The sequence below is a fragment of the Acartia tonsa genome, chromosome 1 (assembly GCF_053477335.1).
Source record: "Acartia tonsa isolate MP-2025a chromosome 1, ASM5347733v1, whole genome shotgun sequence".
NCBI lineage: Eukaryota > Metazoa > Arthropoda > Copepoda > Calanoida > Acartiidae > Acartia > Acartia tonsa.
This window is the reverse complement of record NC_137260.1, coordinates 18,083,255-18,108,551: the sequence shown is the minus strand read 5'-3', so window position 1 is coordinate 18,108,551 and position 25,297 is coordinate 18,083,255. Positions and strand designations below refer to the sequence as shown.

The 25,297-nt window shown below is 34.7% G+C and overlaps 2 protein-coding genes across 2 annotated transcripts in view; one reads left to right on the top strand and one right to left on the bottom strand.

The window, feature by feature from the left end:
* Nucleotides 1-293: 293 nt before the first annotated feature.
* The window catches only part of LOC145314129 (uncharacterized), a 28,165-nt gene continuing 3,161 nt past the window's right edge, over nucleotides 294-25,297 (top strand). The window contains exons 1-14 of the mRNA XM_080153927.1: nucleotides 294-393; nucleotides 3,058-3,168; nucleotides 4,117-4,242; nucleotides 4,554-4,670; nucleotides 5,033-5,175; nucleotides 5,272-5,530; nucleotides 6,147-6,498; nucleotides 9,156-9,216; nucleotides 9,448-9,514; nucleotides 13,228-13,570; nucleotides 13,711-13,809; nucleotides 14,074-14,632; nucleotides 14,884-15,937; nucleotides 16,497-16,569. Coding sequence (XP_080010053.1) covers nucleotides 307-393; nucleotides 3,058-3,168; nucleotides 4,117-4,242; nucleotides 4,554-4,670; nucleotides 5,033-5,175; nucleotides 5,272-5,530; nucleotides 6,147-6,498; nucleotides 9,156-9,216; nucleotides 9,448-9,514; nucleotides 13,228-13,570; nucleotides 13,711-13,809; nucleotides 14,074-14,632; nucleotides 14,884-15,937; nucleotides 16,497-16,569 — 3,451 coding nt within the window. The 5' untranslated portion in view covers nucleotides 294-306. The remainder of the gene's footprint in view (nucleotides 394-3,057; nucleotides 3,169-4,116; nucleotides 4,243-4,553; nucleotides 4,671-5,032; nucleotides 5,176-5,271; nucleotides 5,531-6,146; nucleotides 6,499-9,155; nucleotides 9,217-9,447; nucleotides 9,515-13,227; nucleotides 13,571-13,710; nucleotides 13,810-14,073; nucleotides 14,633-14,883; nucleotides 15,938-16,496; nucleotides 16,570-25,297) is intronic.
* LOC145314121 (uncharacterized) lies at nucleotides 18,132-25,097 on the bottom strand. The gene is made up of 2 exons (XM_080153917.1): nucleotides 18,778-25,097; nucleotides 18,132-18,337 (listed from the first exon to the last, which is right to left on the bottom strand). Exon 1 carries the CDS (start codon nucleotides 24,219-24,221, stop codon nucleotides 19,383-19,385), a length of 4,839 nt encoding a protein of 1,612 aa, XP_080010043.1. The 5' UTR covers nucleotides 24,222-25,097; the 3' UTR covers nucleotides 18,132-18,337; nucleotides 18,778-19,382.

Sequence of the window (25,297 nt, the reverse complement as noted above, 5' to 3'; positions counted from 1 at the left end):
TAATTTGAAAGGTATTTGGATATCTAAAACGATGGCTCCCTAAGAGTTTTTGTTTGTTCGTTACATGTAAACAATAATTTTAGATAATGTGTTAGTAGGGTCGTATGTCTTTACACAAAAGTACAATTTTTTTAATTTTCATTACAAAAATGCATCAGTTTTAAGAAAACTAATCCCTGTTACATGGAAACTCTCTAGTTTGGATAATCCATTACTCAGAAAATTAAACTTGTTTATGTTAAGCTTTACTTCATTTTAAAGTTCAATATAAAAAAGTATCCCTTTATGTGAATTAGATACTCAAGAATGATGCGAACAAGATTTGAGGACATCTTGTCCTTGCTGGACCAGCTGGAGACGGAGGTCAAGGAGTTGACCAGAGAGGAGACGCAGGCAAGCATACATTTTGCCTTTTAAAAAAAAAAAATAAGCTTAACTAAAATTAGGATTGGTCGGTCCGTAAGTTCCTAATTATTAATTCTTTTCGTTGAGGGGGGGGGGGGGTAATGCATCTATCTCGTAATAAGTGATTAAATGGCACTTAGAATTCGAATTTCGATCTGAAATTTTGCATGAATAATCCTTGGTAGGTCTATTTTCCCTAAATCGAACAAAAAGTTGGAAAAGTAATGGCTGGCGGCTCAGCCGTTTTGCCAATTTTTGCCAATCTTCAGAGCATATTAGTCACGTAAACTATCTCCACATAATACTTTTTCTCGCTCAAAAACCTTACCAAACGGTTCTACCCGGTAGCTGTTGGTACTAGAAATTTAAAATATGGTTATTGCTATCATTTAACATGAATTAAACCAAAAATATGTTTTAAAAAGTCGATTCCTACGTAATTAATGATGAATTTGCCCTGAAAAAAACACGTTTAAACGGCTGAGCCGCCAGCCGTTACTTTTCCAACTTTTTGTTCGATTTCGGGAAAATAGACCTACCAAGGATTACTCATGAAAAATTTCAGATCGAAATTCGAATTCTAAGTGCCATTTAATCATTGATTACGAGATGGTTGCATTAAACCCTCACCCCCTTTATGTATGTTAGAGTTGTCCTATCTAATTCAAACGTTGCATGATGATTCCTGTAACAGTTAGGTACAGTATATTATAGGAATTGAAGCATCTCTATCGTCACCAAAGTCAATGTTTTGACACATTAAAGTGATATACCTATTGAAGTAAGTCACAGTGCGTTCGAAGGTGCTTTGACTTTTGTGTCAGAACCTAAATTGGGACATAGTGCATTTCATTACCCTAGGTTAGGTAACTTCATTTCACTTTTCAATAAATCTAAAATGCAGCCGTTTTTGAGAAAATTAGATTTGAAAATTTTTAGTTTAATTTTATCCGCTAGGAGTTACCGCAGAATCATGACAAGAAAAGCAAAGATTATTTATTTAAAATTTTGAACAAGTTTGCTTTTATGAAGTCTTTCATAAAACCTCTCTATATATGATATATTTAAGACTGAATTTCCGTGACCTTAGCAAAGCAACTGATAAAAATGGCCATGAATCAACTCACTTCAGGAGTGATTTTATGAAGAACTTTATAAAAGCAAACTTGTTCAAAATTTTAAATAAATAATATTTGCTTTTCTTGTCATGATTATACGGCAACTCCTAGGGGATGAAAATTGAACTTGAAATTTTCAAATCTAATTTTCTCAAAAACGGCTGCATTTTAGATTTTATTGAAAAGTGAAATGAAGTTACCTAACAGCTAGGGTAATAAATGCACTATGTCCCAATTTAGGTTCCGACGCAAAAGTCAAAGCACCTTCATACGCATTGTGAAGTACCCTATTCATCTGATTCCTGGAATAGTTATTTCTTTCATCGTATTATAAACCGCTTTCCGCGGATATAGAATGTACAATTATTAGATTAAAACCAGTTTTTTTAGCCCCGAGGTGCCGAAGGTACGGGCTAAAAAAAACTGGTTTTAATCTTATGATTGTACATTTCTATATTCGTAGAAAGCGGTTTATAATACGATGCTAGACATAGTTTTTTCGTATGGATGAGAACCGGTTCCTATCCACCGGATTCGAATGAGAGAATAATAATTACAATATTATGAGCTATGCATCTCAATAATCAAATCCTAAACAAGCATGTCCTTTTACTACATCCTGTATTTAAACGCAATTTTGCAACTTTTCATCAGTGATATAGTCATACTTAACTTTATATAAGCATTTCAAAGTCTTCCATACCTGGACTAATTGAGTAACATACTGATGCTTATTTAGCATGGAAATCTTTACACAAAGAGGGAGGTCATTTTCTAGTAAATCCCATAAAGGTGTGTGTTATAAGGCCTAAAAATAGTAGTAGAACGATAAGGTGCTCTATATATTTTGTATTCCCTATTGAATAGAACAATAGGGAAGAAATTTTTTTTTTTTTTTTTATAACTGTACCTGGAATATCTTTAAAAAGTAAGAAATTTCTATCAAACGCTTTGTTTGGCTCAAACTGACACAAATAAAAAAAAATATAATTGTAATAAATCAACCTGTAAAGAATGACTTCTTCCTTTGTTTAATGGTATAGATTGTTCTTAACCTTTACCTTGTACCTATAGAAAACATTATTATTATAATTATATATTTTTTTAATTTTTGTCAGTTTGAGCCAAACAAAGCGTTTGATAGAAATTTCGTATTTTTTAAAGATATTCCAGGTATGGTTATCAAAAAAAAAAAAAAAATTTCCCTATTGTTCTATTCAATAGGGAATACAAATATATAGAGCACCTTATCGTTCTACTACTATTTTTAGGCCTTATAACACACACCTTTACGGGATTTACTAGAAAATGACCTCCCTCTTTTAGCCGTATATCATATAGCCGATTAAATATTTATTTTACTTTTAATGGATGGTATAAAAGTAACTTTAGGAGAAGCTTTTCCTACTAAAAGAATCTGTTGCGTTTACAAATATTCTTTCTATTTTAATTATTTTCAATATTTTTCCTTTTTTTTATCTTTTCCCAAACAGCTTTATTACTATGGACATATTTTTCCATATTTCATGAATAGGAGTTGGCTGCAGTACAATTGTACGACAATATGATTGTGCAAGAAGATCAACTAATCAGAAACCTTGATGCTAAGTTTGCTCAGAAACGTGAGGAGATGAATCAACTTAAGGTCACTTAGAAGTTAATCCTTGTTCAATTTTTTTTAAAGTGCTATATTATGCCTTTGATAGGGGGGGGGGGGGGGATTCTGACACTTGCGTAAAGAGGGAGTATAGTCTTTGTCATAGGAGTGAGGGGATAGATTATTTGACCAAAAAGTTTCTAAAGTTATATTTGAAGATAAAATATGCTTATTTTGTTTTATAAGTTGACTCCTAACTCTTCAATCAAAAATTTGTTTCTTCTAATTTTTACACGCCCCGAGATTACCTGGAGGCCTGCATCACCTGAACCTGGACTTTATGCCAAATAACCTATTCTCTCACTCCTAAGACAAAGCCTATACTGTTTACGCAAGTGTCAGAGCATCCCCCACCACCCCCCTCTTGATAAGATTATCTTCTGTGCCTATACACATTCTCTCTAAATCTGGTAGTTATTATTTCCAAAGCTTTGCTAATCTTTTTCTCTCGTCCGACAATCTCTTAGCTACTTTATGAACATGTAAGTGTAAAAAAAAAACTTAATAAGCCATTGTTTAAGCATTTTACCTACCGAATATTTTATTTTAGATTTTCTTTTATTTTGACTGTTCTTGTTTTCTAATATACTAGCGGCTTCGCCCCTAGCCTCTAGGGGCTTTGCCCCAAGAGGTTTGATCAACCAAATTTTTCGTATTTTAGATTTATAAGAAAAGTTTGAAGAAAAAAATGATTTTTTTTTGGGGGGGGGTGGGTATTTTTTTTTTTTGGGGGGGGGGGTGTCCCACCCCCCAAGAAAATATTTATAAACCTTCCCAAAACCTATGAGAAGCTACGCTGTTAATGAGAATCCGATCGGTTCAGCGGTTAGCGAGATCCTTCGGTACAAACAAAAAAAGCTTACTACTTTATATAATAGGATTGTAAGCTTATTGATGCACTTTTGGACATAATTGTCTTTGTTTTTTTTCCTTTAGGAGAGGGAGCGGTTCTTGAAGGAAAGTATTGAGAACACTAGCAAGGCCAACAGTGTCTTGCAAGATATGGAAGTTCAGGCACAAAATAATCTCATGGAACAAAGGAATAAAGTTAATTCTTTTAAGGTAACTATTGGCTTCTCTCCTATATTTTTATAATTCACAGGAGCTATAAGATAATACATTGGAGGAAGATATTGGTTCAGCGGTTAGCGAGAACTTATTGGCAATGTTATTGTTTTTAGTAAAGAAATAATGTTCTTCTGACCCAATGGTCAATCGAACTATAAGATCTAATGTAACTATGTAGTCTTAAGCTGACAGTCTATGCAGTTTCTATCCTTAGCTTTTATATTAGTTCTTAATACACTTACAAACCTACACACATTATTTTTGTTGTTACTGCGCTACTTATGGGTTTCATTTTTATTTTTCAGGAAGATCTGTACCAAAAGTTGAACCATACTAAGGGACGAGTGAACGAGGTTATTACTAAGCGGAGAAAGGACCCAAACTTGAGAGCCATTGAGGATATAAATGAGGCCCTCCTAAAGGTATGAAGGCCAGAATTATTCAAAGTTAGACTAAGTTCTAATAAAAAAGTATTTGATTTAATTCCTTTTTGTGTTTCTTGTAGAAAAAAAACTAAAATCAAGAGAAGATAAGTCAGATCTACGATTTGCTAATAGGTTACAGTAATTAGAATGGATTAAAGTAGGACACATGTGATACTAAGGCCAGGGTTAGGTATTATTAAGTAAGCTGCAGTAAGAAATACGTGTCTTATGCTGAATTATTCATCCAATGTCCTACGTGGAACTATACCTAAATCATCCTTCCACCTCTCATCGATGAATTGCATTAATGAAAACTCCAAAGTCAACACAACAACTACCTATACTTAATTGTAATATAGGAAGAAAAAAGAGAGGCGTACTTGCTGCAACAACTGAGGAATAAAACAGAAATTGAAAACGTTATCAGCGATTGGAAGGAATTTAGGAATACTTGTGTTTCCATGGCAGAATACTATCTCAAAGGCGCGGCTGCCTTTCAGCGGTATTTAGTTTTAGATTTTTATTGTTTATAGCAAAGCCACACTTTACTACAATTGTGTAATATGTATGTCTGCCTCTAACGTGCATCTTTTCTTAGCAACCAGAACCAGAAGCAGTTGATTGAGATGAAAAAATCCGGCAATTTTTTGTCATCATCCTGCATGAATCAGCAACTTATCAAAAATAATCCAAACACAATAAAAAAGTTCAATCTCTTTAACAATGATGAAAAAGAAGAGTTTAACCCTCCAAGACAACCAGATGATTCTTTTGTTGAGAACAATGACCCCCATGGCTTGAAAAATTGTGAGCCTGTAGCGGTAGCATATCCAAGACCTGCGTCTAATAGTGGAACGGTAAGAATAAAAAAAAATAAAAACTTGTTATGCTTGAGAATCGTAAATGTTAATTTACCTCGTCTCAAACTTTTATTTAAAAAGATTTCTGCAGGATAATTTTTAGTTTCATTTTGCAATTTTTATCAACATAAAAGATGTTATTTAAAAAATTGTTACTAAGGCCTTACAGTTGTCTTTCAGATGAAACATTTCTCCTCTTGGTTTTATTTTTTCCAAAGATTAAACATTGGAAATCCAGTGGATATTATTTTATTTATGTTTATTATGTTAGAACATTTATTTCTTGCAAAGTTTCAATGAAGAGGGGGGACAGGGTGTGGGGGTCATGGTTTAATTTATCTCTTACATATTAGACTCAGGGATCTCAAGGGATAAGACAATGTGACATAAATCGATATATATACATCCCCAATGATGATCCACAAAATAAACCCTTCTGTAGATTACAATTGGTTGAAACATTTGGACACCTGACTAAATAAACCCACTAACTAAAACTAAACAAAAGACTCCAAGGTTGTAAAGCGAATTATAAGACTTTGGGGACTAGTGTAAAAACAGCCCAATGTCCCTTCCTCTATAGATTTTGACTTCTTTACCTTTCCTACATTAGGCTAATATGAGAACAGACTCCTTTAACCAAGTTGTTAAACAGACTGCCTCCAAACCTATGGCACCCGAAGTGTCAAAATCAAGCCAACTCCAGCCTAAACCGACATCAAACCAACCTAAACTGAGAGCAGGCCTAAAACGGGCATCTCTTCAATCAGTGAGTAGTCTTGTAGATATACCACAGGAAATGGCTAAATTATCTGGTGATACTCTCCACCCTAAAGATGTCACAGAAAATCCGCTAAAGAAAACTGAAGATGCGTCGATTCCCAACGATTCTGGGGATTTGAATAAAATGGTTAATTCACCGCCAACTGAATCTAATACCAGCAATGAACTTAAAAATTCAACAGGTAGAGAATTGATTTTTAGATATGATTATTATTAGGTAAGAATGGTCGTTCAATCAAAAAAGTATTTTTCTCAAAGCCAGTTCGACAATCCAAATATGGAATTGCAAAATCATAGAAGCAAGAAAGTATTGGCCTGGTCTGTTTACAAAAGTTAAGGAAGTACAAAAAATTACATACATTTAATTTCCGATTTATATGATGCTTCGCTTATGAACAAAAGTGTTCTTGTTAAGGCCTTAATAAAATTTAAAAACCTTATGATCTATATTTTAAAAAATAACCTTTCCTCAAAATCACACAATAAACAACTAAAGCAAATTACGCGATCATTCATTTCTTATCCCTGAAGTGAACTAAGTTATGCTCTATAATATATTTTATCACATTTAATGTGAGAATGTTGCTATTATCATATTCAAAATAAATGCTGTAATAAGCTTTAAAATATTTAAACACTAGTCTTTCATTGGACACAAAATGACGTCCAATAAGAAAAAGGAATAAAAATATTGGAAAGAAAATTATTTTATTTCAAAATTAATTCTTGGCATTTTGGAATAAAAAATATAGGGGAAAGAAAATTATTTATTTCAAATTTATTTCTGGTCTTGAAATAATATTCATTATTTTATTTTAATTCGAGTGTCAACCAATAAGAAATGGGCATGCTGTTTTAAAAGTTTGGATTAAAAATTATTATTTTTTGTCAATTCCTTTTTTCAGAGTATAAAATGAGAATAAATTTTCCAACATCATTATTGATTTCTAATTTAACATTTCATACAGTGGGTAATATTTATTTCAACATTTTTTGTCATTCAAAATCGTGTCACAAAAATAATAATATTTAACATAAAAAAGAAATGTTTAAAATAATTTTGTTTTCTTTATTTGTTGAAGATTTAAGCCCAAGCTTTTTCTGAGGGGGGAGACCCCCCTCAACCCCCCCTCTCCTGAGGGGGGAAACCCCCTCCACCCCCCCCCCTGACGCTCTCTTCTTTAAATCTTTCATTATTTCTGTAATTTATTCTAACTATCTTATAAATTTCAAAACATGAGATAAAAAGGAAATAATTTGCTGTACATTATTAAAAAATTTAAAAATTGTAAAAAAAATTCCAACATGATTTTTAATTTTGAATACAAGAATATTTTTTCCTATATGATATGTTAAATTTAAATACAGGAATAATTTTGTACTGTGGAATTGAAGAAATAAATGCTGTACATTAGAGTGGCTTGATTTTCAATGATTTTCTAATTTTAAATGTGCTACATACATTTTCTGTCTGAACATCATATAAGAGACCAAAAAATGAAAAGAAAATATTTTGAATAATGGGGAGGCTCGCTGATGCATGTAAACTTTTAGAAAGACACTTGTGGGGAGAATTTTTTTTTTTTTTGGGGGGGGGGGGCAATTATTTTTCTTTCAAAGTATAGCTTTATGCACCTTCCCAATTTTGTCTTGAAGAGTAGAATAAGAATAAAAAATCTGTTTTTAAAACTATTGATCCTAGCAAGAAAAATCCATAAATAAATTTAAAAACCAAGAGATTTTACATTTAATTTAAGATTTTTCATGCTTGGATGAATATTTTTTAAAACCAATTTGATATTCTTATATTAATCAACAAGACAAATTCAAAAAGATGCATAAAGCAATACTTTGAAAGAAAAAAAGTTGCACCTCCAGAATAAACTTCTAAAATTTTTAATGCATGGAAACACCTTCCCCCCATTTCCCCTCAAGGACAAAATCAATTTTTTATATTTAGGTTTCTTATATGACGTTTAAACTGTAGATGTTGATTACAAATTCAATGTCCAAAATTGATCCACTCTACTGTACATTGTTATAATTTAATATTTGGTGTGGGTATAAACATTAGACATAGATGGTCAATCTGACCCCATTTTTTTCTTAAAAAGAAACCTTTGTTCACTTTTTGTTGTATATGAAATACAGCCCTATAGGCAACATTATTTGCAACTAAATTTTGCAATGATATATTTTTTAGAAAGATAACTTTATTATAAGAAATTAAATTATTTATAACTAACTTATTATATGTTGTGTCATATGATTCACATTATATGATGGAAGAAATATTTTCTTCAAATATTTCACCCAAGGAAAGCTTTAACCTAAGATATTCAACAATTTATAGCTGATACATAATGTAAACAAAATTCCCTTGTGCTGTCTCTAGGTTATCTCTATTGTATAAATGAACGTACAAAAGAGGAGGAGAGAGAGAAGGAAATAGACAGAAAAGTGAGGGAGGGGGGAGGGGGAAGAAATATAGAGAAAAATAGACAGAGATATTTATTGTTCACCCTTAGATGATGTAAATTTTTTGATAGACTTTTTTGAATTTAAGAAAAAGATAGAGAATGAGACAAAACCAAGTATCATATTTTATTAATATTGCTTATACAAGAAAGGTCATTCAAAATTATTTCACCAATATTAAGGTCAAGTGACAAAAATTTAAATTTCCACCTACTTCGCCCCCAGAGGGGGCAATAGTAGAAGGAAAATTCAAATTTTGATCACATGACCAAAATTGTTGAAATAATTTTAATATCCTTTCTAGCATTCACAATATTACGAAAATATGATAAATAACTATTCTCAAATAATATTCTTTCAGGATTTGCCAGTCCTCTAAAAAGACGTCAAACTGAATCAATGGATCACGAAGAACAGATTAAGTAAGTTATATTTTTTTCTTAGCACTTAAGGTAATTTGTCATTCGTTTGACTTTAATTTAATGTAAGTTTGACTTTAAAATGACATTTGTTATAATCACAATTTATCGGTTATTGAACAACTTAAGATGTTTATTTATAATTTTTTTTTATTGTGTTAATAATTTTCAATCATTTCTCACACTTAATCACTTTAATTACCTATCAGAAAGATTACTATTTTTTTATCACAGAAATCTGGAAGTAGAATCAGTGTTTGGTTCAAGACCCCCAATTCCTCCAACACCTAACACATTTAGGGTAAATTTTCATAATTTTAGATTTTTTCGTGAAGAATAACTATCTTGTATCTAATTTATTGGTTGTTTCTTTAAAAAGTACATCATTTTTCAATAAATGTTAAGGGGGGGGGGAAGTTTTGCCACTTTCGCGTAATCCGTGATTATTAGGCTAGGTATTGATGTGAGACTATAGGTTATTTGGGATAAAAGTTTACTTTTGGGTAGTACTTTACGTATATTTAATCATTTTTTGGATAGGTCTCCAGGTTCAGGTGCTGCAGGCTGGAAGGTGGTTTCTGGACAGGTAAAAAATTTTTAAAATTTTAGTTTGAAGAGTTAGAGATCAAATTATAAAACAAAATATGCATCTTTATGGATATTATTGACATATCAGAAGAAAAAATTAAAATCGGCCTCCAGGTTCAGGTGCTGCAGGCCTCCAGGTCCACTCTGGACAGGTAAAAAACCAAGTTTTTTTATTTGAAGAGTTAGAGGTTAACTTATAAAACAGAATATGTATATTTTTTTATATTATTGACATATTTGAAGAAAAAATTAAAATCGGCCTCCAGGTTTTGGTGCTGCAGGCCTCCAGGTCCACTCTGGACAGGTAAAAAACCAAGTTTTTTATTTGAAGAGTTGGAGGTCAACTTATAAAACAGAATATGCATATTTTTTGATATTATTGACATATTTGAAGAAAAAAATAAAATCGGCCTCCAGGTTCAGGTGCTGCAGGCCTCCAGGTCCACTCTGGACAGGTAAAAAACCAAGTTTTTTATTTGAAGAGTTAGAGGTTAACTTATAAAACAGAATATGTATATTTTTTTTATATTATTGACATATTTGAAGAAAATATTAAAATCAGCCTCCAGGTTTTGGTGCTGCAGGCCTCCAGGTCCACTCTGGACAGGTAAAAAACCAAGTTTTTTATTTGAAGAGTTAGAGGTCAACTTTTAAAACAGAATATGCATATTTTTTGATATTATTGACATATTTGAAGAAAAAAATAAAATCGGCCATCAGGTTCAGGTGCTGCAGGCATCCAGGTCAACTCTGGACAGGTAAAAAAATAAAAAATTTTATTTGAAGAGTTAGAGGTCAACTAATAAAACAGAATATGCATCTTTTTTGATATTATTGACATATTTGAAGAAAACATTAAAATCGGCCTCCAGGTTCAGGTGCTGCAGGCTTCCAGGTCCACTCTGGACAGGTAAAAAAATCATTTTTTTTATTTGAAGAGTTAGAGGTCAACTTATATAACAGAATATGCATCTTTTTTTAAAATATTGACATTTTACAAGAAAAAATCAAAATTAGCCTCCAGGTTCAGGTGCTGCTGGCCTCCAGGTCCAATCTGGAAAGGTAAAAAATCAAAAATTTTTATTTGAAGAGTTAGAGGTCAACTTATAAAACAGAATATGCATCTTTTTTGAAATTATTGACATTTTTGAAGTAAACATAAAATCAGTCTCCAGGTTCAGGTGCTGCAGGCCTCCAGGTCCACTCTGGACATGTAAATAATCAAATTTTTTATTTGAAGAGTTAGAGGACAACTTACAAAACAGAATATGCATCTATTTTTATATTACTGACATATTTGAAGAAAAAATTAAAATCGGACTCCATGTTCAGATCCTGCAGGCCTCCAGGTCCACTCTGGACAGGTAAAAATTAAATCTTTTTATCTGAAAAGTTACAGGTCAACTTATAAAACAAAATATGCATTGTTTTGGATATAATAAATGTACTTGAAGATAAAATTGAAATAGGCCTTCAAGTTTAGGTGCTGCATCTTTTAACATATTTGAAGAAAAAATTGAAATCGGCCTCCAGGTCCACTCTGGAAAGGTAAAAAATCAAAAAAATTTATTTAAAGAGTTAGAGGTCAACTTATAAAACAGAATATGCTTCTTTTTTATATTACTGACATATTTGAAGAAAAAATTAAAATCGGACTCCATGTTCAGATCCTGCAGGCCTCCAGGTCCACTCTGGACAGGTAAAAATTAAATTTTTTATCTGAAAAGTTACAGGTCAACTTATAAAACAAAATATGCATTGTTTTGGATATAATAAATGTACTTGAAGATAAAATTAAAATAGGCCTTCAAGTTTAGGTGCTGCAGGCTTTCATTTTCAGGTATTTTTGCTTTTTTTTCTAATTTTTTTTTCCTATTATGAGGTTTTAAAACATGGTAGGTATCATATACATTGATACTTTTTTATATGGACAGTGACACTTTTACCTGGATCCTGGTGAACGCTGGTTGTTGCTGGCCAGGTGAAAATCTCAAATTGTTATTTTGGAATTTAGAAGAAAGAATTTGAAATAAAATAAGGTTCAAATATAATATTATAGTGAAATTTAAGGACCTGGAGCCTGTCTGGACACACATTTTGAAGCCTTACATGATCAATTCTACTATATTATCTTATTTTAACCATTTTTTATATACATACCTTTCATCTAAATTCAAAAATTACCTTTCTGGATATTTTTCTTCAAATATGTCAATTATTTAAAAAAATGCATATTCTGTTTTATAAGTTGACCTCTAACTCTTCAAATGATTTTTTTTATTTTTTTACCTGTCCAGAGTTGACCTGGAGGCCTGCAGCACCTGAACCTGGAGGTCGATTTTAATTTTTTCTTTAAATATGTTAATAATATCAAAAAAGATGCATATTCTGTTTTATAAGTTGACCTCTAACTCTTCAAATAAAAATAAGATTTTTTACCTGTCCAGAGTTGACCTGGAGGCCTGCAGCACCTGAACCTGGAGGTCGATTTTAATATTTTCTTCAAATATGTCAATAATATCAAAAAAGATACATATTCTGTTTTATAAGTTGACCTCCAACTCTTCAAATAAAAAACTTTGTTTTTTACCTGTCCATAGTGGACCTGGAGGCCTGCAGCACCTGAACCTGGAGGCCGATTTTAATTTTTTCTTCAAATATGTCAATAATATAAAAAATATGCATATTCTGGTATATAAGTTGACCTCTAACTCTTCGAATAAAAAACTTGGTTTTTTACCTGTCCAGAGTGGACCTGGAGGCCTGCAGCACCAAAACCTGGAGGCCGATTTTAATTTTTTCTTCAAATATGTCAATAATATAAAAAAATATACATATTCTGTTTTATAAGTTAACCTCTAACTCTTCAAATAAAAAACTTGGTTTTTTACCTGTCCAGAGTGGACCTGGAGGCCTGCAGCACCTGAACCTGGAGGCCGATTCTAATTTTTTCTTCTGATATGTCAATAATATCCATAAAGATGCATATTTTGTTTTATAATTTGATCTCTAACTCTTCAAACTAAAATTTTAAAAATTTTTTACCTGTCCAGAAACCACCTTCCAGCCTGCAGCACCTGAACTTGGAGACCTATCCAAAAAATGATTAAATATACGTGAAGTACTAACCAAAAGTAAACTTTTATCCCAAATAACCTATAGTCTCACATCAATACCTAGCCTAATAATCACGGATTACGCCAAAGTGGCAAAACTTCCCCCCCCCTTGCTCGTCGTTGGAAAGTTGGTGGTCTGCAAATGGTCTAGTAAGGATTTCCATCGAAACGTCGTGCAATTAAATTGTTGGTTGTCTGCAAATGGTTGGGATGTTAGTGCCTTGGTCTGTTGAGGTATTAATCAAAGTTATAACATGGTATAAACAACAAATTGTGTGTGTCGCAATAATGATAATGATCTTTTTTCTAGAGGAAAGTTCAAGCTGGTCTTGAAGTTATGAGGCCATCAATCTTCAGAAAAGCTCCAAATTCTTCCTCCAGCCTTCCACGGGATCTTAATTCTCTCTCTAATGATACCCAAAGGCAAATCTTCGGCACTAATGTGCCACAAGACCCAAAATCTGTATCGAATACACCCCAACCTCCAATGATCAGCAAACCTCATATTCCCCAGGCTCCAAACACTGCCTCCAGTCTTGCTCTTCCCCAAATATCTAGTAGGTCCAGTATTGCTCAGGCTCCAAACACTGGTCTGAATATTTCAGCGACCAGCCGCTCTAAAGTTACTCCAGCAAAACCTATGGTGGTCACAGGTTTAGTAATCATTTTAAATAATTGTAAACGAAACCAAAACTTTGATTTTCTTTAATAGATAGTTTTAATTAGATTTAACCATTCTTACCATATTCAATTTGATCTTTTTTTAAAATTTAATTTTTACACTTTTTTTCAGTTAGTGGTGGTCAGCCGCCAATTGTGGATTCTCGCAGCTTTGAGTCAGTTGGGTCTGTCGGTAGTGGCATACTTGCTCCGCCTAACACCCCTGCCTTTGGTAATATTTCAGGAATGGTTGATACCTATATGTTTCAATTTCCTTAACACGCCTTGATGTTTCACAGCGTCATGAAGCTTCTAGCCTCCTACATATATGTTCTGAAATACTTTGGGTGATTTCTCTAACTGATTGGAAGAAAAGATAAGCCATTGGCTACTTTTCATTAGACATTAATTTAAATTTAAAATTACCCAAGATCTTGTTTTGACAATTTAAAATGATAAGCTATTTTTTAGAAACAAAACAACCTCTTTTTATTAGATCAACCCTTAAAAGTGTCTGGCATCTCTACCCAACTAGATGTTAATACCTCTTGCATATCAGAAGAAAATATGCCTATTGATCATGATTCTGACAAACTTAATGCAATTTCTGCTGATAATAATATTGTCATTGCTACTGATGAAAGTATTGTAGAAAAAGATACAGTTGTCATCGAGCCAATTGTCAACATTGAAAATGAAAGTACTGCTAATAAACACAATACTCTCGATGATAATGATCTAATAAATTGCGAACAAACAGTGACAAATGATGGCAAGAGTAAGACTGATATAGGTTTTGGAGATCCTAATTCTACAAAACAAGAAAATAGTAATGGAAGGTTTGATGACAGAGATGAATTTGAAAATGATGAACAAAGCATCTTAGACAATACAAATGATGAAAATGATCTTGAGGATTATAACTTGCGTTATGACGAATTTATCGAGCAAGACACATCTAAAAATTATATGGTTGAGGACGGTAAAAATGTTGAAAATGATGAATCTGGTATGGCGAGACAGATGGGTCAACTCAATTGTGCTGAGATGAAAGGGTAAGTTTTAGTTTCTGAAATCTCAACAAAAGTATGTATACAGCAATATATATTGTTTGTACTAGAGCTAGTTTTAGTCTGTAAAAGGAGATCTTTTGTTAAATTGAGTTCATTTAGAATTCAATTCGAGTTAAAACTTATTTTTAAGAGAAACTTAAACAAGCTATGACAATTAAAATAGATCATTTCGTCCTAGTATTATTTATTTGACCAATTATGAATATAAAGTATTTATTTTTGTCATCTTATAGAATATCAAGTGAGGAAAAGACACTAGAAGATCAAGGACAAAATATTCCACCAGTAACATCACCAAGATCCCACCAGGAGACTACAAGCAATAATGGATTCGACATGAAACAATGCCAAAACAAGATTGTTTTCAGCCCGACCTCGCCAAGGGAAGGTGATATTCAATCACCCACAAATCCTTACTTTGATCCTAATCTGTACTATGCTGAGAACATGATGAGATCTGGAAATTATGCTTCTAGAGACCAACAGCAAGGCCCTACTTCTCCTCAGAACCTAAATCAGCATCAAAATAAAAATCAACATGATGTTAGATCTCCTTCTACGTTTACTGGACATTATGATGAAAGCATGGACAGAAATCATTATGATATGGATCCAAGAAATATGCCTGGTTATAACTATCCCGATAGAAACCAGTATCAAACTGGCAGTTCTACTAACCCACAGTTTCAGACTGGTCCTACTAGCGCCCATGATAATCAAATTCCAGGTGACCCAAGATCACCGCAAATGGATGATGCCCATGCTCATTCCAGGAATCAATTTCGTCCAGGTTACACAAGCCCGGAAAGAGTTGGCCAAAATCACGGTTCTGCTATTCCTCTCGCCTCTGCTAGAAATCATCACCAGTCAAATAACCTAAGGTTTCCAACAAACAATAACCCAGATGGAAATATGTACCAAAATGACCCAAGATCCCCGCCCATGAATGATCCCAATTTGACAAGAAACGAGTTTATCAGCCCTGATAAATTTCATGAAATTCCGGGAGGCTCCAACATGATTCAAGGTACACCTATGAAAAATCAGCAAAATTTAAGATCTTCTGTTGGTTATGAATACCCTGAAAGAACTCAATACCACAATGATACAATGTCCTCCATGGTTCCACCTACTTCCGCCAGAAAACAGCATCAAAACGAACCTAAAATGGCCACTAATGATTATGAAAATTCATTTTGCGAAGAGAAGAATAATGATATTGCGGAGGCTGATACTTCCACTGATTTTAATTATGATGATGATGACCAAGAGAAGAGTTTTGATAAGGTATGAAAAACGTTAATTATTACAAATTATAATAAGTAATAGTTTTTATTGTAAGTTGTTAGTTAAATTTGTTGGAATACTAATACATGTTGAGAACAACTTTGGGGAGAAATAGACAGGAAGTTAGGTGTCTCCAGTTTGTATGATATTGAAAATAACACAAAGGGTGCAAGACAGAAAGACCAACCAAAATTTTATCTTATTAGGTCAATCATCCTATCTTATTATATAAAGTAGTAAGGTTTTTTAGCCTAAAGCTTAAGATTTCAATAACTACTGATCTGATTAAGCTCTCCATTTAAGATTAGCTTATAATAGGTCCTAGGTTGGTTTTAGGCTATTTTATTATTTTAATTTAGGTCCTAATGCTAATGCTATGGTTTTGTGCTAATTTTTGTTCAAATGAATGAAAGAGCCCCTAGATGGTAGGGGCGTAGCCACTAGTAGTAGATAAAGTATCTTTAATATTTACAAACTAGGCAAAAAAGAAAAAAAATATTTAAAAAAATAGTAACTAAAAGATTCAATTCACTATAAATTAACGTTGGTTATGAATCAGGATAACGAAGGGGAAATGGAGGAAGAACATCTAGGCGTAAACTTTAATATCCGTAGCCCACAAAGCACCCAAGGTAAAGCCTATTATTTTTGTAGCGCGGCTACTCTAAAGTTTTGGTAAGTTGTTTGTTTATATTAATATATTTATTGTCACCTTCTTCTAGTCTACTAACTCTAAACCACCACATAATAAGTGTTAAACAAGGTTAAAACCATGTATATTTGGAAATGCGTGCTAGGTAAGTTATGGAGTAACTACGCAACCTATGTCTGTCATTTTCTAGGCATTGTGACATACTGAAATAGTGTAAACATAATTTAAAACCTCCATCCTAAATCTGTAATGATGGACAACATGATAAGAATAGATTAAAACACAGAACCAAGCTGCATCTTATTTTATTGACATAGACAAGATATAAACATGAATATAGAATAATCATTATAATAAAATAAGCTGCGGATAACTGGAGAGTAGGACAATTGATGAGCAGGCAAACATCCTGTAATAAACATAAGTTTAATACTACTTATGCTTTGTCTCTTACTTGTGTTTCCTTTTCTCTTTCTTGGCCTTCCTTCTCTCTTTCTTTGACAAGCGCAGCGCCTCCAACTCTTCCTTCAGCTGGAGATTTTCATGATGAAGTCCGTCTTTGACGCGGAACAGTTTATCGTAGGCTGACTGCTCCCAGGACGCGGCTTCACGGAGTTTTCTGACCTCTAACTTAAGATTAGAGATCTCAGCCTCCCTTTCAGTGTCCCTGCTTTCCTTGAGGAGGTCCATTTCCAATTTGAGCGACTCAAAGTCGATACTCAAACGCGTCAGGTCAGTGCACTTTTGCTGATACATCCCAGCAATGCGGCTCGTTACTCTCTCCGCCTCGCGCTCACGGACAAAATCCTGCTGCCTCCCCTTGTTGCTCCCCTTCGACACTCTCTGCAACAACCTCTCTAGGAGTCCTAGGGAGTTTGGGCTACGGGCTCCGTTGGGTCTGGCGCCACTTACAAGGCTCTCACTGCGCTCCCTACTGATTGTACGGTGCGACGATCTCCTCAGTGGTGCTTTCCTCGACGTGCTGCGTGCGCGCCTGCTATGAAACATCCCCCTGCTCTTGAGAACGCTGACCATGAAGGGGTCATTGGCGTATTCTTTAGTCATAGAGACAGGGAGTGGTAGCGGCAGCGGCGCCAACACCTTCTGCTTCGGCCTCCTCGGGTGTTGATACGCATGGATGTGGTGCCTCTGTATCCAGTCCAGCAGGATCTGCTCGGCCATCTCTGTCGGCTTCCTCCCCAGCGACTTCTTGGAGTGGAACTCGGCATAGGCGGCTGCGAACGTGGCTAGGGCGCCGTCCTGGACGGTGAGAAAGCATTTGTGCAGAGACAGGGATTGCTCACCTGTCTCTTGCGTCACACGCCTTATCTCATTATTCAGGTCGCCCAGACTAGCCCAATGACGTTCGAAGTCCGCACAGAATCTCCCTGTAGAGAAGGTGACTCTGTGCCGGCCCGATGCGACAGCTACCTCGGTTAGCGCCTTCACGGCGTTCACCAGGTTCTCCTCCGACTCCTCCATGAAGAAGTTGGTTATGACGTCATACGTGACGTACATGGGCCGCTCCTCGGACTCAAGCATGTCAATGTTGGCTTCCAGGAATTGTTCCAACGTCTCTTCGCCGGTCTGCTTGAAGACGATGTCGACCTTCGTGGTGAAGGGCTCCAGCAGATAATCCGCCACATGAAGATGGATGGGTCGCGGCCTCCTCCTCCAGGCTCTTCCTCTTCTCCCCCCGGGCGGTCTCAATGGCGTCACGGGCGAGGCTATCAGCTCTTTGCGACATTCTAAAATTTGGAAAACAAAATTAGTTTATCTTTGTTTGTAAATATAAACTTATTTGTCGTTTCGGAAAAAAAAACATTATATATTATTTTTGGAAAAATTGGGACATCTCTTAGTTTACTATTTGATTTCTACATATTTGAAAAGTATTATATAGAGGGTAAAATGAAAAATCGTATGCATTTTTAAATTATTTTTTGTAAATTGTCGGCGAAAGAGCTTTGGAAAGCAAGCGGTTGTTTGTTAAGTCAACGCTTTTAAATAATTTTTATGTTTGAACACACTATGTACATATAAAAAACATATTTATAACTAGCTGTTTAAAAAATATTTAAATATATCGAATTTCTGAAACTAAATTGAGAACAAAAATGCGCGGTTTTGGAAATAAATATTCAACAAATCGCATTTTTTTATAGAACATTTGAATAAAAATATCTACCTTGAAAGTCTTGAAAACAAGCTTAAATTATCAGGTGGGCGTGTGCAGGATGAGATATCCGAGACAGATGCTTTAAATCGAATTAAGCACATATCTTATCACTTTTTACCCACAAAAAATTACCAATAGGGTTTTTACACATACGTTCAGTTCCGTTTCCTCGAGATAACTACGGCCATGCGCGAAAAAGCGGGGAATGCCGCTGATTGTGTTTTTGTTGTAGGGTTGCGTAGTCGTTACTGTTTGTTGTGAACCTTTTAGCTCAACTTCCGGTAAAATGTGTCTACAACTCGACTTCTAGACGTAGTAATTGGATATGTGAAGTCGTCTTTGTTTTTAATATATACATTTGGTGTAAGTATTTTTGGGAATAATGAATTTTTATGCTTTAGATTGGAAATTTTTAAGAATTAAACAGAAATTGTATCTTTCTCATGAAAGATTTAATATATTATTGAAAAGAAAGTGTGTGTTTTATAAATTTGTGTATTTTTTATTTGTAAAAGAAAGAAAACAGAAATAAATGAGTGATTAAAAAAATTGTTTGTAAAAAAAAAATTGTTTGGAAAAATTTTGTTTGTAGAGACAAACAATTATTTGAAAATTTAGCAAATTTTCTTGATAGCCCTGATGTATTCAGGGCTGATTTTTCCTGTTTGTAAAATGACCATGATCTTGCTTGGGTTCACGCCCTTCTTGGTAAGAACGTCTGCGGCTTGTAGCTCTCCTGGAACCCAAACTAGCTCTTCTATCTCCTTGTCTTTCAGCCATTGTTTGACCATTCCAATCTCTCTTCTTAGTCTTCTCTCTCCTACATCTGTGGCACTGTGAATTGCTACATTAGCGTCTTGGTTGTCAATGATGGCAGTGATTGGAAAGTTGTATTTGTTTCCTAGAATCTCTTGTAGAAACCATCTGGTGGCTATGGCTGCATCGATCCCTGTTGTAAGACTCATGGTTTCTGCTGCTAGAGTAGAGTTGGTAACTCTTTGGATCTTGTTAGATTTCCACTCAATTGGAGCACAATCTCCTGTTTTTGGGTTGACAATAAACATTATGTAACCTTGTGCACTGTCAACTCCATTGTTGAGGTTACCAAAGCTTGCATCGGTGAAAATCCATATTTCTGCCTCTTTCATCTCCTTGATGTCTGCTATTCTGACTCTTGACACATCCTTCATCTTTATCAGAGTCTTCCTTGCAGCTTTCAAATCAGCAACCGTGCCTCCTTGCATCTTTGTGGATGCTTCAATTAGCTCAAAAGCTAAGTCAGGTCTTGTTGCCCTTACTGTCCAGTTTATGGCTCCAGTCATTTGTCTGATCAGTGTCAGCTCTTCTGATGTCATGCTTTCAGAGGTTTGACTGAGTCGCTTTGCTTCAATCTTTGGTACAGTTACCCCTTCCACATACTTCTCTTGATCTAAGGTAATACCCCGATCATCTTGTTTCAGCATGAAACCAGTGTACATGAATGAATCACTTTCTGATTTTCCAATCTGGAAAGCACTCAATACTTTGTTGAGTATCACATCATTGAAGTATTCTGTTCCACAGTGAATAAAATCATCCACGTGAATTCCAATCAGTCCTTCTAGTCCTCCACTACTATTTTGCAGAAAGAAAAGTCCTGAATCATATATTGATTTCTTGAATCCCAGTTTTTCCAGGTTGTTCTTTACTTTCTCATACCACTTCTTGCTTGCATCTCTGAGTCCATACAGACATTTCTTTAGTCTCCATAGTTTCTTTGCCAGTTTTGCTTCCTTTGGAGGCTTCACCAGTACAATTCTGTCTAGTTCATTACCTTGTAAAAAGGCAGATTTCACATCACTGGCACTGATCTTCCATTTGTTTGCTGCTGCAATCGCAAGAATGATTCTCAAGGTGTGTTTGTGCATAGTGGGAGATTCCTTCGGTACATCTTGTAATTCTTGAAATCCTTTTGCTGTGAGCCTTGCTCTTAGCTCTTCACCTTTCTTGGTTACCACCCACAGTGTGGTGATGTACTCTTGACCTTCATCATCAATTATTTCATAAGTGTCAAACTCTTGAAGTTTATCCAGTTCCTTCTGTTTTGCTTCAAGGGCTTCTGGAGTGTTGGTTTCATCTTTTGCAACTAGAACTGCTAGGATCTCTTCATGTAGATTCTTGGCTGAGTTGTCTTCATTTTCTTGTCTCTCAACTCTTGCTTCTTCTACTTTTCTCAGCTCTATGTTCTCAACATCATCGCTTATTATTTGTCCATTCTCTAGAGCAAAGTTGTACCAGTTTGGGTACTTTCCTGTTCTTTTACCACTGCTTATCACCGTTGCGTTGTGCCATACCCCATCCATTTTTATTTGCACTTTTTCAGCTCTTTTCAGAATAGCAATTTGTTTGTTATTGGTTTTCTTAGCTGGTCTACCTGCTTTCTTCTTGTTATTCTGTGGTTCAGGTATGCTCTCTTCTTCTGTTTCTTCAGTGTTCTCCTCCTGTGCAATTTCATCCTCATTGTTTGTTTCACTTATGTTTGCTTGAGTATTGTCTTGTGGGGCTTGGTTTGTGGTAATGGTAGTTTCTGTGACTTTTGTTGTTTGCTCATTATTCTGAGATTTCTGATTGTTGCTTTTGTTGACACTTTCAGTCTCGGCACTTTCAGCCTTGTCAGTTTCAGCTTCGGCACTTTCAGCCTTAGTATCTTCGGATTTTATCTTCTCAGCCAGTTCTGGTTTGACTGGATGTAGTCTGTTTGCATGAACTTGACCAAAGTATCTTCCATGCCTTACACAGATTACCTTGCCGTCTTGATAAACAACCTTTGCTGGTCCTAGCCATTTATCATCTTTCTCTCTTCTGTAATATACATAATCTCCAGGATTGTAGTTGTGCTGTGCTGTTCTCATTTTTGTTCTGAGAGCTTGTTTGATCTTTTCACAGTTCTGTGACTTGATGAATGCTGTCCTGCATTCATGCATTGCTTTCAGTTGATCCTCCAGAGCTTTGCTGTGAGATTTGATCTCAATCACATTTGGTGGTTCATCAATGATGTTGGGGATGCTAGGTATTCTACCATACACTAGCTGAAAGGGTGAGAATCCGTATACTGTTGATAAGGAGTTCTTTGCCACACAGGCCCAGGCTAGTGCTGTCTCCAAGTCCATGTCTGGAAAGTCCACCAGAATTCTCAGCAGTATGTTGTCCACTAAGTAGTGGTTTCTCTCACATAACCCATTACTCCATGGGCTATAGGCTGCTGTGGTATGGCATATTATATCCAGTTTGCTCATGGCTTCCATCATGATTGATCCAGTGAATTCATTTCCTTGATCTGTTATGATCTCACTTGGCTTTTGGAAATATCTTACCCAATGAGTCATAAAGGCTCTGACTACTTCTTCTGGCGTTTTGGCTTTGATAAATGTAGCTACTGTATATCTTGTAAAACAGTCAATCATATAAAGAATGGGTTTTCCTTTCCATATCTTTAAATCCATTGCTACACATTTGTTGAAATCATTAGCCAATGGCATTGCTACAGAAGGTCTGTCTGGTGATCTCTTTTTGAGTATACATCCTTCGCAACCGTCAATGATTTTATCAATCATTTCATCAAAATGGTCATGCCATTTTTCTGCTCCTTTCAACAAATCTACAAATTTGGATTTGCTTCCATGACCAAATTGTCGGTGAAGCTTTTCCAGCATTTGGTATTGTTGTCTGATCGTTGCTTGGTTAAGATCAATGAGCATAATTTGTTCCATTACTATAGAATCTTCATGGTCATCTTGCCCAAGTAGATTAATGATATAATGTCCGGCGCTGGTTGTGTGTAGCTTGATGGGTTTTCCATTAGCTGTTGCCGTGTCATTAATCAGATTGATTGCTATGCCCAGTTGTTTCATGTGCTCTTTGGACATAAGCAGTGGGATGTCTGAATCTATTATATCAATGCTTAGTTCATGTAGATCATTGGCAATAATAACTGGGAGTTTGTAAATTCCCATTGAAACTAGTGATTGTTGGTTGCCGAATGTGAATGTCGTCTTACTCATGTGAGGGCCTGAGAGTAAGTGCTTGATGTGTTTGGGAATGGCTTGCATGTATATTTTGAGCCATTTCATGCCTGCTACACTGCTAGAACAGCATGTATCTAGTGCAGCGGCGTTTAACGCTTCGGCTGTGAATTTGGATAATTCATTTTTATCTTGAGTAAAGAAAATGTGTTTTTGGTTATTATCATTTTCTGTAATTTCAGCCTTTTCTATCTCTTTGAGAATGTGTTCCGGAATGTCGTCTTCCGTGTCTGAATTTTGTCCTTCAATGACGAACGCTTGTCTAAACCTGTTTTGATTTTGGATATTAGGCCTATTGCCTTGGTTATACGGACATTGTCTTTGTAAATGTTTAATGGACATGCAGTTTCTGCATTGTAAAATACGCCCCCTCTTATCTTTAGGGTTAGTTCCATCCTCTGATTTTTGGCTATAATTAGTAGCCCCATTTGTACTGTTGTTTGGATAATTATTCTGTTTGTAGCTGTTATTAGTTGCGCTATTATTGCGACCGTTGTTTGAATTAAAGCTGCTTTTATTATTTTGGAAATTTTTCTTTTTGGACCATGCTACAAACAGTTCTTCATGCTGTGCTAAAAATGCATCTGAGAGTTTTTCTGAGCTATTTTCATTTTTAAGCCCAAATACATTTGTTAGCATGTCAAACATTTTTGATTTGACGTTTTTGTACAAATTTTCGTCATCTGATAGATCAACTACTGAGTTGAGTAGTTCTATCTGTTGTACCGAGAGATTCGCGTTGTTCATTAAAAATCCGGCTTTAATGTCGCTTGATAGGGTTTTAAGCCCTGCATTTTCTGCTTTGGAAACAAGATATTCGAATTGTTTTGCATATTCCGAAAATTCTTGCCCTGCAGTTCTTTTGTATTCTACTATCTCTCTTAGACATTGAAATTTTAAATGCTTGGACGGCTTACCTATGTGTGAGTCTAAGAACTCTATGATTAGATTTACGCTGTTTTCGTTTGCGGCTATTTCCGTCGGCCTATATTTTTGAAACAATTGGCGTTGGATGTTATCTCCAAAGCTGCTATGTTCATTTTTAATACCGGCTAATAGTAACGCACCTCTTTTTGTCTTTGGGATGTCTGTTATCATATCCCATAGAATTACATTGTCTTTGTAATCCGAGTATAATGTAAAGTCCGACAGTTTTGGAGCTTCTGTCGTCACTTTTACCTCCGCCATTTTTGAGATTTCGGACGAGGTTTCGTGATTTTTGGAAAAGTTTTTATTTGAAAACGAGGTTTCGTGATTTTTGGAAAAATTTTTATTTGAAAATTCAAATAATTCCTGAGCGTTTGTTACCTTTTTCTTTTTAAGGTTGAAGTTAAAAGCTGTGTTTAAAAACTTGCTTTTGCTTTTGGTATGACGGGGTTTGGTTATACCCATTAATTTTTGGAAATTAGCGCTACTTTTGTATATCTTTGTCCCTGCAGGATTTTATCTTAGTTTTTGGAAAAAAAAAATGCTACTTTTGGATATCTTTGTTCTTTATTTCCGTACGGGAGAAAAAAACACACATTGATTTAATATAATAATCTATCTTTTTATTTTTCAAGATATTACTACAACAAAATAATAATTATTTGATAACACCAGCTACTACGAGCTTATACAGACAAGTTTTAAAAAACTTAATTTATTTTTGAAAATCACACCAGCCAACTACGGGCTTAAACAGAATATTTGGATATTTATATTTCACCAGCCTACTACGGGCTTAAACATGTTATAAATATAACTCACCAGCCTACTACGGGCTTAAACATTTTTATTATGTAATTATTTCAGTATGCCTTTCCTTGCTTTGAAAAGCTTGTTACACCGATCTCTACGGATCTAATTTTTGAATATACTAATTAACAGAGTAAGGTTTAGTTTTTCCATAACTTTCCGTAGATCTTTTCTTTGAAAAAAAAAAACTAGCTACTGCTACTATTGTTAAACAAGGTTAAAACCATGTATATTTGGAAATGCGTGCTAGGTAAGTTATGGAGTAACTACGCAACCTATGTCTGTCATTTTCTAGGCATTGTGACATACTGAAATAGTGTAAACATAATTTAAAACCTCCATCCTAAATCTGTAATGATGGACAACATGATAAGAATAGATTAAAACACAGAACCAAGCTGCATCTTATTTTATTGACATAGACAAGATATAAACATGAATATAGAATAATCATTATAATAAAATAAGCTGCGGATAACTGGAGAGTAGGACAATTGATGAGCAGGCAAACATCCTGTAATAAACATAAGTTTAATAAGTCCACAAATTGTTGCTCAGGGTTATGACAACACGGCAGAAAAATTATTGTTTTCCTAATATTCTCAATCTTGAAGTTTTCATACCTACTCATGTTCAAAGACAAACAAATAAGAATTTTTATATTGTTTGAAAAATCAATTAAATTTATATTATTTACAAAACGCATTTAAATTTACAAATCGTTTTTCTGC

What these genes read in the sequence shown, in the direction of transcription:
- LOC145314121 (XM_080153917.1), bottom strand. Translation starts at nt 24,221, where the DNA reads ATGGGTATAACCAAACCCCGTCATACCAAAAGCAAAAGCAAGTTTTTA.